General features: G+C 48.1%; 1 protein-coding gene across 2 annotated transcripts in view; it reads left to right on the forward strand.

Moving 5' to 3' along the window:
• The window catches only part of Igsf3 (immunoglobulin superfamily member 3), a 71,408-nt gene that overhangs the window by 19,605 nt on the left and 38,756 nt on the right, over positions 1–13,047 (forward strand). For both annotated transcript variants that reach the window (XM_036190046.1, XM_036190047.1), the window contains exon 3: positions 11,980–12,357. In XM_036190046.1, the coding sequence (XP_036045939.1) occupies positions 11,980–12,357 (378 nt within the window). The remainder of the gene's footprint in view (positions 1–11,979; positions 12,358–13,047) is intronic.

A 13,047-nucleotide genomic window follows, 5' to 3' on the forward strand; every position in this document is an offset into this window, starting at 1 on the left:
AGTTGCCGCCCTCCTCAGCTGACCAGCCACAGGTTGCCTTCAGCATGGTATGGCGCTTGGAGGTTGGATTCTTGCCACGGTACATAGTTTTGAGCCATAAAGGTGTGCTCTTTGATCACCCTGCCATCGCCCTTGGGAGTTCTTTCTTGTTTCAGTTTTGATAAGGCCACCGTGACTGCGCTCCAGAAGGTGGAGCCCCGTCTTTGGTTGTCATGGAGTGCTTGCCAGCCCTGAATGTGATGGATGGGTGAGTACAGAGGACTTGGAGGGGGCTACCCAGCCTCATCCTTTGGGCGTCACCACCTCGGTCTCCCTTGCCCCTCCGTGTCACCTTTTGGACTATTTGTTGCACTGTGACTTGTAGATGCCCCTCAGCATTTGAACATTTTTCTTTCGCCTCTCCTTGGTCTTCCCTGACTCCTGCCAGTCCCATCCTTCTCTGGCCTGGCGGTGAGGATTTCTTTTGTTCGCCATTCTCCCTGTACACTGAGAACAGGGCCGACCCCGTCATGTCCCAGGCTGTGGGTGAGGCTGGAACCGGCATTGGCCCTCTGAGTGTAGAGCCTCGTCGGAGCACTCACTTAGAGGCGATCTGGGGAAGGTGTGTGATCGATCACTGGGTGGTAGGCCGGAAGGGCCAGGCTCTGTTCCCTGAATTAGAGTTGCTTGAAACATAGGCAGGTAATGGGTAAGAGCGCTGGTCAACCATCAGGCTGTCCTGGCTGGTGGCAGTGGCCTCAGGCAGGCTCTCTCAGCTGCCTTTCACATCTCAGCTCTGTGTTCCTCCGGTGTCACAGATGACAACTCACTTCTGCCCCTGGCCATCTGGGTTTCCTGGAATATGTTTCCGTACCACTTTTGCCCGGTTCCAGCTCTCTTTCAGCTAATGGAGGAAATTTGTTTCACTGTTGGTGAGCCGAGTGCTGACCTTATCTCGATGGGTAAGTCCTGTTGTGCTGAGAGGAGCGATCTGTGTGTGAACTCGTGTGTCCTGGCAGTTTCAGGTTTCTAGAAGTGTTTGGAGCTATTCTGTTTTTGGCCTATGTCCCAAAGTCTCTGTCTTCCTGGATAAAACAGCATTTCATTTGAGGCTCGACCAAGGAGTGCTCTGTTTGCATGCAACAATGCCTGTGGGGAACGACAGGGAACGGCTGAAGCCTGTGATCCATGTTTCAGCCGCGGGGTTCAAACGGAGACAGTGGGAGCAAGCTGCGAGCCACAGTGAGTTAATAAAGGGAACTTTGTGTCGCATTTGAGGGAGGGCGCCTGCACAACCCCTCGTTAAGGCACAGGAAATGAGATGCTGAGGCCGGTGGTTGACCCTGAGCTGAATGGTCAAGTTGTTACCACCCAACACCAAACCCCTGCTTTGTGCTGTTCCTGCACCCCACATCCCAGCAAGCAGCATTTGTGACTTCCGTGTGTCTTTCATGTCCCCACCTCTGTGGCTTCCCCGAGCCCAGGGTTTCCCTAAGTCCATGGCGTCCGTGAGTCCAGGATGGTTTACCCACACTGCTCTTTGGGTCTGGGTGCTCAGTATCTGTCACTTGTTTCCCAGCTCGTTTCTGACTTAGCTGCCTAGAGGTTTGTGGCCCTCTGGGGTATCATCCTGCACTGAGGAAGGTGAGCAGGAGTGGGTGTCTCTCGTACTCCCACACCAGTCCAGGGTGTTCTGTGTGTTCACGCATGTTCTCCCAGTTAGCCTTGCGGATGCCTGCCCCTGGGTGGCCGTGCAGTTGAGGCCCAGAAGGTCATGTCATTTCTTCAGGTTACAGCCAGCATGGCCATGTTTTTGCGCTCAAGCTCAGGTTAAGGAGCTTGGTGTTTTATTTCAGTTTACTGTAGTGTGGTCTGCATTAAGCACAATTTACTGATGGGAAAGTATGTAGTTGTCTGAACGTGGTCAAGTGTGAACAGTTACACATGTCAGCATGGAGGGCAGCGAGGTCGGGCAGCCTGGACACACGGAAGCCGTGAGGTCTCTATTATTAGAGCCCACTGTGCAGTAGTCCCCTTGTGTTTCCTCGTGGTTGGCCTCCTCCCCAACTTCCGGGTGCTGGGAGCAGGGCATCTGAGTCCTGCTAGTGCCGACTGGCCTTGTCCCATACGCCATAGGCATGGAATCCTGCCGTGTTGTCCTTGGGATCTGTCTTCTCTCAGCATGATGCTTCATGTTGCCGTGTGTCTAGTTTATTCCTTTTTTATTGCAGAGCAGTATTCCGTTGTATGGATATACCACATTCAGAAGCAGCCGGACGCTGGTGGTGTCTCCAGTTTGTGACTGTTAAGAGTAAAATTGTTGTGACACTTGGGTGTTTGGTGTGCAGAGGTGTTTGTTTTTTCGGGGGGTAGATGCCTAGGCGTGCAGTTGCTGGGCCATCCAGTAATTTTCATGTTTGACTTTATAAGGAATATCTAGGCTGCACCATCCCACACTTCGACTAGTCCTCTGTGAAAAGGACCTGGAACTTCTGACTTATAACTCGGAGCCTCTCCTGTTATATTACAGTCAGTGTCCCTGTGCCTGGAGCCTGCCTTTTAACATCGGGTATTGGGAGCATGTGACCCTGGGGAGCCGGTTGATGGTGGAGATGTTTCCTTGGGGAAACCCTTAGCTGCTTTTCCCAAATGCTGCCACCTCCTCCTCCTGCTGGCTTTCAGCTCAGCCTTAGCTGTCATTGAGACTTAGCAGAGGAGTTTCCCTCTGCTCTGATGGGGACCCAGTTACCTGTGGACACTGGAACAGTCTGTGCTGTGTGGCTCACTTCCCATGTGTTTGTTCACTCCTAAGATCCTGGCTCCTAGCCAGAGGTGGAGTTAGACACCTGAGCACAGAAGACATGGGACACTGGGGACACTACCTTAGCATCTCTGTAGCTGAGAGAGACACAGAGAGAGACATACATACATACATACATACATACATACATACATACACACACACACACACACACACAATGCGTTTAGCCCCACTCTGCTTCCCGCCCTCTAGCCCTAGGCTCTGCCTCTCTACCGCAACGTCACTAAGCGGGTTATCTCTCCTAACTCATAACTTGCTGTGAGGATTAAATCGGGTCACCTATGAGGAGTAGGTAGAACAGTACCACACACTGTTTAGGGCTCAGTGAGCCCAGCTGAGTTGTGTCTGCCTGTCCCTTGACATGGAAGGTCCTCTGACAGAAGATAGGTTTAGCTTATCCCCACTTCCGGTCCTCCCCTGGCTGAAGGCTCACAGTTGGGACTCCTCAGATGCTGTCACTGAGTTGTTGGTTGACACGCTCTTTGGGTTCTTTCCTATCTGGAGACCGTCTTGACTCACTTGGCTGGCCGGGTTTAGGTTCCCCTCGACATCTGGAGTTCTCTGGGTTTCCCATCCTTTCCTTCAGGGCCAACTAGGCGAGGAGGCAGATAGGTGCTTTATCACTTATCTCTGATGCTCACCGAGCCACGGTGCCGGGAAAAGCCATTAGTCATGTTCTGTATCATGGAGAAAGTTATTTAACCTTGAAGACCATTTCCTCCTCTGGTAAGTATAGCTATAATGAAATCGACCTCATTCAGTCGGGGATGAGTCCAGGTGAGGTGACATGCACAAAACTGAGGGCAGGGCCCTTCACTGGCCTCGTTCATCTTCATCTTCAAATGCCATGTACTTGCTAATTTAAAAACTGGAGAAAAATGAGAAAGTGGGGAACAGGGGGTGTTGCTGTTCTTGTAACAGGTGAGAGGCAACCCTGCCCTCACTACTCAGTAGCTCAATACTATATTGTGAGTGCTTTGTTATTTTCTAGGGACAGGGTTTCCAACATATTTCGCTGTGTACATAGGCTGTTTTGCATCTTTAATCCAAAGTTAAACATTAATGTTCCTTTTAATACTCCTGTACTTAGAGCTTTTGTGAGACCCATTTTTAGATCGATATCTCATATTGGTAGAAGTGAGATGAAATTTTAAAATACTCATTTGTTGGCTTTCAAGTATTATTTGCTCTTCTGAGTTCCCCAGGAGACTGATAGATGGTGCATTACGTCATTCCTTTACTTCATTTCTATGCATGCATGCATGTGTGTATGTAGGTATTTATTCGTGTATGTGTGTGTATGTGTGTGTGCACCTGTGTACACCTGGCAGTCAGAATCAACCTTGTGGTTTGTCCCACAAGCACCACCAGCCTTTACTATTTTTTTATTTTGAATTTCATTTTATGTGTATGGGTGTTGTACCTGCATGTCTGTACACCTTGTGCATGCCTGGTGTCTGCAGAGGTCAGAAGGGATTGTTGGATTCCCCTGGAACTAGAGTTAATAGATGGTTGTCAGCTATCACGTGGGTGCTGGGAATTGAACCCCCATCCTTGGAGAACAGGCAGTGTTCTAGCTAGCCAGTGAGCTAGCTCTGCAGCCCCATCAACCTTAGTTTTTGAGACAGAGTCTTTCACTGACCTGTAGCTCCCCAAGTAGGCTAGACTGGCTGGCCAGCAAGGCCCAGGGGCCTGCCCATCTCCACTTCCCCAAAGCCAGATTACAAGTGGGCATTGCCACACCCAGCTTTTTTTTTTTTTTTTTTTTTAAACGTGTGTTCTGGGCATCAAAGTTGAGTCCTCATGCTTATGTGTCAAGCACTTTGCTGACCGACCTGTCACTCAAGCCCTGTTCTAGGTATTTTGGTAAATCAGTGTGCCTGAGTCACCTGTAGAACCCTGAGGGTTCAGTGAGCATTGAGGGGTGGGGCTTAAACTCAGTTCCTCAATCGTGGGCAGCAAGTGCTTTGCTGACGGAGCTGTCATGCATTCACATAGCCTGGATGTTTGAATAAGTGCTCAGTCATACATCTTGAACATAAAAATTGGATCCTTCCCTGAATCCCAAGGCATGGTTCAAGAAATGCATGTGAGGCGTGTTGGCCACTCCCTGGTCATGAACTGCTGAGTCGTGTCTCCCAGGGCCAGGCTCACTAAGTTGAACAGTGAATATGGATGTGCCCTTGGACAAACGTCTTGACATTTTGGTTGTGAGCCTAGCCTTTAACGCCCGAACCATCTCTCCAGCTCCAGACAAGCAATGCCCTGAAAGTGACTGACAGTGTGTGTTTCTGTGGCTGGAGACAGACGACTCCACCTGCCCATAGACCGTGGCTCTTCAGGGCTTGAATAAGTCTTTTGAGGGTCTTTTAAAATGGGCTTTCCCCCTAGAATATATAAATAATGCATGAGGTGTCATATTTAATCTTAGGCTTGGAAGGAGTCTTTGTTATGTATTGACTCAGGATAATTTAGCCCTAACTAATAACAACAACAAATGTTTACATTTTCAGGGCAGCAGTGGCGGGGTTGGGGGTGAGGGGTGTCCCTTGGCTCAGGAATTCAGTAGCATTTCAGGTTTGGGGTCTCCCAGGACAGTCTTCTCTGGGCCAGCCAGCTGGCATGTGAAGATTGACTATGGCTGGAAGATTCATTCCTGGTGGCTGTCAGCTGCTAACAGGTTAGTGTTGGCCCATCAAGCCTCAGGTGGGCCCCCATCTGGGTGCTTTGATGTCCTCACACAGAATATGTGATCTGAGAGAGTGGAGAGATAGAGAGATCACCCTCAGAAGTTAAGTGCATTGCTTCTGCATTTCCTGTGTCCCCACAGGCTAACCCTACTCATCATATTGGGCACAGTATGTAGCCCCTAGTTCAGGGGTTTTGTGCCTGTTTGGACACTGTCCTCCTGGCACAGTGTGTTCGTGAACCTAGAAGGCATCCTAACCCACCACTGAGGTGGTGGTAGTCATCTCCTCCTCCTCCTCCTCCTCCTCCTCCTCCTCCTCCTCCTCCTCCTCCTCCTCTTCTTCTTCTTTTTGAGACAGAGTCTCATTGTAACTCTGACTGGCCTGGACCAGGCTGGCCTCGAACTCATGGATATTTGCCTGTTATTGCCTCTACCTCCTGAGAGTGTTGGGATTAAAGGTGTGTACCCCCACGCCTGGCCATCACTGAGGGTTTCTGTGTAGGGTTTTGTTACATGGGCATGCCTCTTTAAATCAGTGGCTACTGCTGGTTGAACTTAGTCTCTAGCCCCCTCCTGTTCCTTTAGATTCAGATGGAGCTGAAATGTTCAGCCTGCTGCTCATGGCCACCTTTGGAAACTCTGAGGGCCCACCTAGAGTCATCGCATTTGCACAGATTCTGATATGGTTGGAAGAGGCTCATCGGGTATCAGAAGCCTTCTGTCATTAATATTGCAAGGGCATTAGGAGTTCAGGACTTAGCGCTTCGACCAAGTGTATGAAGTGTATGCATATATCACACACACACATATATATATATGCAGAGCAATGTAGACACTTCATACAAATGCTTATTATACTATATTATACTATACTATACTAAAGGAATTTTATACCGCATTTAGGTATCATTTTTATTTTGGGGTAAAGCTTTGGTTCTGCAGAGGAGTGCAATATAAAAAGGAAATAAAATCACTTGTCATCCTATGGCCAGTATTTATTTTCTAGTCCTTTTTATATGGTTATATATGGCATTTGGTCTTTCTTTTCTCATTGCAGAAGTGCTATTTGCCTATTGCAAAGAAATCTGGAGAGTACAGAATGCCTGAAGTTGTAATTATTATTATTTTTTTAAAAAGGTCCTCTTGGGGAGGAACCTGCTGTTGTAGACTAAGAAAGGAGATGGCCAGGCGGATGCCTTGGGCCGAGTTGGGGATCTGGTCTGTTTGAAGGCAGCAGAGACTTTCCAGGACATTGAGAGTGTGGAGTGTGGAAGGAGAATTAGTCTTGAGAGAAGAAAGTTCACTTTATTTCTGTGTTAAGTACTCCCTGGTGGGTATGGTGATACATGCCTGTAACCCCAGCGTTTGAGAAGCTGAGACAGGAGGATTGCCAAAAGTTCAAAACTAGCCTTGCTAACTAATCAACAAGTCCTTGTCTGAGAACAAATAAAAATCCCACTTTCTAAGAAGAGCCTATTTTCAGGTATGAAGAGCTGTTTGTAGGGAATGACAGAGATAATTGATAAAGAGGTATGGCTTTAACATACAAGACGGTGTTTGTTTATTTGTCAGGATTGATTGTAATCTGCTGCAGGTCTGGATGAGTTGTTCTGACCCTGTTGCCCTGCTCATTCAGGCACTTAACACTGTTTACCCTTTGTGGGGGGTGGGGTATAGGATCTGTGCTTGGGTAAGATCTGTGAGCTGAATGCACTCTGGTTAAGCTCATTATCGTGTATTGCATCAGATGGGGCTCAGCTGTTTTCTTTGGACAAGAAAAGACAGGAGGAGAATGGCACTTTGTGGAATCTTCCACACCCAGAGCTTACGCTGTTGAGAGCTTTCAGTTAGGAGGAGTCCATTCTTCAGGCACCTGACTGGCTCGATTCAGAAAAGAGACATCTTAAGGCTGACAGTTCTTTGTGAGTGTGTTCGTGCACACGTGAGTGTGCACTCGAGGCTAGCATTCAACATTGGATGTCTTTCTTGATTGCTTTCAGCTTTATTTCCTCCGAGACAGGTTCTCTTACTGAGCCTGGAGCTTGTCGATTCTGCTAGACTGACTGCACCTTCCCAGCACTGGAATCACAGGCCTGCGCTGCTGTATCAGCTTGTACATGGCGAATGGGAATCTGAACTCAGGTTCTTATGCTTGTATGGCCAATTAAGCCATCTTCCCAACCCCAAAGCAGACAGTTCTTAAGTCAAGATTATATGGGGGCAATTAAAAATGCTGATGCCTAAGCTGTACTTCGTGGGGCTGGTGAGATGGTTAGGACACTTGCCATCAAGCCTGTGTGTGACCTGAGTTCCATCCCTGGGAACCACATGGTGCTAGGAGGGAACTCACTCCCCCAGGCTGCAGCCCAGATGGATGACATCATCGGAGGCATCAAGGCACTGTTAGTTTTTGAAGCTTCCCCGACCTCGGTGTCTCTGTGACTCCATGTGGGTCCAAAGATGAGAAGCACTTCAGCCAGGAAGGTGCTGGCATTCTCGAAGCTGCTCCCAGCCTTCTTTGCAGCGGGCATGGCGTGTTTGCAGCTGTTCAGTGACAGTTCACTGGCATACAAAGCAGACTGAAGGTCAAGGAGGCCTAATGCGGTGATATTGTGTTCCCCCAAATATTGTGCACCCTAATAAACATATATGGGGTCAGAGAACAGAACAGCCACTAGATATAGATGTCACAAAAATGCCTTTAATCCTTTCACTTGGTAGGCAGAGATCCATCTGGATCTCTGTGAGTTTAAAGCCACACTGGAAACAGCCAGGCATGGTGACTCACGCCTTTAATCCCAGGAAGTGATGGCAGAAAGCAAAAAGGTATATGAGGTGTGAGGACCAGGAACTAGATAGAGCTGGTTAAGCATTCATGCTTTCGAGAAGCAGTTCAGCAGAGATCCGTTTGGATGAGGACTCAAGAGGCTTCCAGTCTGAGGAAACAGGATCAGCTGAGGAACTGGTGAGGTGAGGTGCCTGTGGCTTGTTCTGTTTCTCTGATCACTCAGTGTTTACCCCAATACCTGGCCCTGAGTATTTGTTTTGTTTTATTAATAAGACCTTCTAAGATTTGTGCTACATAATGTTGTGATTGTAGTCAACTTGTTTTCAGAATGTTGTGCATTCCAGGAGTACTCAAGTGTTTGATTGAACTGTCACAGTGTATGTGTATGTGTGTATAAATTTCATAAAAGTTCCTCAAAACTAATGTTAGGTGCCAAATTTTAACACTGGAAATTATTGTTAGTTGCCTTTGCTGTGGCTTTTAATATAATAATGGCTGTCATAAAGCAGAAAACAACAGGTTCACATGTCACTTTGTCTTGCTTAGGTATCCTCTCTTCATGTATGTGTGTGTGCAGGGGGTTGGAGGGGTGGGAGAGGTTTCGGTTTGGGATGTGCATGTGCACAACATAGACGTACATGTACTTGTATATGGAAGCGGGAAATGTAGTTGTCTGTTTTATTACTCTTTTCTCTTAGAGAGGTCTGCCACCCAGCTTCCAAATAAATGCACATGGAGTCTTACTCTTTCTTAAAAATGCCCAGCCTTAGCTTAGCTTGTTTCTTGCCAGCTTTTCTTAACTTAAATTATCCCATCTATCTTTTGCTTCTGGCTTTTACCTACCTTCCTTCCTTCCTTCCTTCCTTCCTTCCTTCCTTCCTTCCTTCCTTCCTTCTTCTTTCTTTCTTTCTTTCTTTCTTTCTTCTTTCTTTCTTTCTTCTTATTCGTTGTCTGATTGTGTGGCTAGGTGACTGGCCCCTTCTTTTCTCTCTTCCCAGAGTTCCCCTCCTATTTATTCTCTCTGTCTGCCAGCCCCACCTATCCTTTTTCCTGCCTCACTGTTGGCCATTCAGCTTGTTATTAGACCAATCAGGTGTTTTAGACAGACAAAGTAACACAGCCTCACAGAATTAAACAAATGCAACACATCTTTGTATCATTAAACAAATATTCCACAGCATAAACAAATGTAACACATCTTAAGATAATATTCCACAACAGAGAAGTCAATGATGGGCATCTTCTTTAATCACCTTTTGACATCATTCTTTGAGACGAGGTTTGCATTGACCCTGGAGCTCCCCTTGCTCTCTCTGCCCACTACCCAGAAGCTGGCTAACTCTCTTGGCCAGCAAGCCCCCCGCTACTTTGCCAGTGCTGGGGTTACAGATATGGGTTATGGTGCCTAGCCAGTGGGTGCTGGGGGCTAAATTCAGCTCCATGTGTGGTAGGACACATTAACCAACTAAGCTCTCTCCTCAACCCCTCCCTGCCCTTTGTAAAACAAAACAAAATATATTTTTCTCATTTTTTTTATGCTTCTGAAACCAGGATGGCATTCTCTGTAAGACTTTGAAACAGTTCTGCACAGATACAAGTGCCATAGGACCTTGCTCTGCACAGTTGGCCTTTGGGGGGTCTGTTGTCATGCAGATTAGGCGAGCTTGCTTTTGAGGCCCAAGGGCCCCCTGGGCTGGACTGAGCTGTGTCCCACTAAGATTAGCATTATCCCACTTCCCTAGGAGCCAAGTCTGTTTGAGCTAAGAAGTTTTTATTGGAAAGGTTTCATGGCAGTGGGCTGCAGCTTTGGGTAAGTGTGAGCAGCCAAGATATGGTCATTCACAGGAGGCTACCAAAATGACCCCGAGCAATTATTGACCAACATCTGTCTCTAGATCCAGATCCATTGTGTGCTTTTTATTGAGTACTAATTGTGTCTTAGGCTCCAAGTCGGAGGCTTTATAGACATCCTGTCTTTTCGGTCTTGCACAGGAGGCAACCGAGGCCGTAAGTGACTTACACAGGGTCTCAGCTGATAAGTGACATCACCAGCATTGCAATGTTGTCCTCTCTAAAGTCTTTCTCTAAGATGAGACCAAGGGCCGCAAACGAAAATGCATCTCTTTTCACAGACATGGCTGTGTCTGGTCTGAGCTGTGCTAACTCCTGAGGCCAGGCCTCAGATGCTCTTTCTGCCACACATTGCTGTCCCTGGCATCTGCCACACCCAGCTGCTGCCCAGGGAGCATGCAAAGAGGTGTCTCTCCACGTTTGAGTGGCTTAGGAATGGTCAGCAATTCATTTTCCTCCTCCTCCTCCTCTTCTGTTTTGATTTTTCAAGACAGATTTTCTCTATGTGTAGCCTGGCTGTCCTCAAACTTGCTCTGTCTCTGGTCTCGAATTCACAGAGATCCGCCTGCCTCTGCTTCCCAGGTGCTGGGGTTAAAGGCCTGCACCACCGCTGCCCAGTTAACAATTCATTTTTTATTGCTGTAACAAAATCCCAACGTGGAATGTTTTATTTTAAAAACACATTTTTTTTAAGCCATGGTTTTAGAGATCAAAGGCCGAAGACGGTTGGTTGGCCCTATGTGTTCTGTTTCTGGCGAGGGCCGTCTTGACCGGGCCACAACATGGTGGATGGTATCCTGGCATGTGCAAGAGTGAGGACCCATTTTAGAGTGAGACGGGAGTGAGATGGAGGGTTTGCTATTAGCATTGATCCCGCCAGTGTTCCCATGACCGCTTGACCTCTTGCCCTTGTCCTAGGCCTCATCTCTTAAAGGTCCCACCCCTCTCACTTCCCAAGGCTTGGCCGCCAGCCTGTGATCCCTTGTGGGGCACATTTAGACCTGTTGAAGGCATAGCAGATGGCAGGGGATGAGACGCTTGAGTCTCCGTAGTTAGGTTTTGCCCTTGCAAGAGGCAATGTGAAGGGCATAGAGAGGGTAGGCAGAGGGGGAAGTGACCTCAGGGAGCTGTGTTGGGATTGTGAAGCAGGGGCTTGACGGGCCAGTCAGAGCCAAGAGTTCAAGGGCAGATGACCTTGTTTCAGGTCTTCCTGAGCACTGCTTTGTCTGCTGGTGGGAATCTGCTCCTCTTCCCATTCCTGCTCACTCCTTATAACCCGGCAGCCATTGCGGGATCTGCTTGCCTCCGTTTGTACCTGGAAAAGGAGATGCTCCTTGGGATGAGATGGAAATAAAGTGTGAGGCACAGCCCACCCCCCTCAAATAAAAAGACTCAATGACTTTCTTGGGCCAGCCCTGCTAATCATGGGAGAAACATTTAATGTCAACCAGATTACAAAGCGGTTGCTTTTATTTGTTTTCGGCTGGACTTGTGCCAAGGATTCAACTTTTCCTGTTCATTTTATTAAAAACTTTATAAACAGCATTAATAAATAGATATAAAACTGCTCGTATAAATGACAGAGAGACCAAATGAAATTCACAAGGGTCACCATTGAATAAGTAAGAGAGCCACGTCCTTGTGCGATCAAATTCTCATATATGCAAATTAGATACAGAGCTTTACTACAGTGTTTTAATTAATATTTATAAATCACAGAGTGCCTTGGAAAGGGCCAGTAACCTATTTATATTGCCATCATGTCACACAAATAACAAATCCTCTGGGGACTGTTACCTGTTTTGCATTTGGTCAGAAAAGTAAGCACGGTGTTGTGTCTGTCTCCCTTAGGTGTGGTGTCAGCACAGCGACAGGTCACCGTCCAGGAAGGGCCCTTGTACCGCACAGAGGGCTCCCACATCACCATTTGGTGCAACGTGAGTGGCTACCAGGGTCCCTCGGAGCAGAACTTCCAGTGGTCCATTTACCTGCCCTCCGCCCCGCAGCGTGAAGTACAGATTGTTAGCACAGTGGACTCCTCCTTTCCTTACGCCATCTACACCCAACGAGTCCGAGGTGGGAAGATCTACGTGGAGAGAATCCAGGGGAACTCGGCCTTACTTCACATCACCGATCTGCAAGCCCGGGATGCTGGGGAGTATGAATGTCACACCCCCAACACTGATGAGCGCTACTTTGGAAGTTACAGTGCCAAGATGGACCTAGTGGGTAAGGAGACACTGCTTTCGAGTGGCCAGTGTCCGGCCTGAGCCCCCTCTGTTGCTATGTACCTTTTCTGCATACCATACGACTGAAGAACAGGGAACATGAGTGAACACGATTTCTCTGTACACTCATGAACACTATTTTAAGGCTGACACTTGGGAAAGTTCTCTTGAGCATTAAGAACCTCAGTGGTTAACCAGACCTTTTACTGGTGAAAGGCAATATGAGTGTATAAAGGCAAGATCTGGGCGTGGTACCTCATGCCTGTAATCCCAGCATCCAGGAGGCCGAGGCAAGGGACTGCCCTGTGGCAAGGACATTTGTAGGTGATAATTTGGAGGCATGGCTTGGAAGGTAAAGTGGATGAGATCAGCTGGAAGAGAGGCAAAGCCCCTATAAGAGCAAGGCAGAACCCCACCCTGTAGAGGCCAGGATGAACCCCCCCACCTCTCAGAGGCCAGAATGAACCCCCCCTGCAGAGGCCAGGATGAACCCCCCCCCCTCCCTGCAGAGGCCAGCATGAACCTCCCCCTCCCCGCAGAGGCCAGGATGAAGTGATCATTGATCCAGCAGAAGGTCGTCAGAGGCAGCAATGTATGTCTCAGGAGAGTTTCTGCTCAGTAACCCAGTGAGTTCCAGACGCTCAGAGGGGGGAGGTGAGAGGGGATGAGAAGGGAACTAGAGCGTTTGGAG

This window comes from Onychomys torridus, chromosome 6, assembly GCF_903995425.1.
Source record: "Onychomys torridus chromosome 6, mOncTor1.1, whole genome shotgun sequence".
NCBI classification, from domain to species: domain Eukaryota; kingdom Metazoa; phylum Chordata; class Mammalia; order Rodentia; family Cricetidae; genus Onychomys; species Onychomys torridus.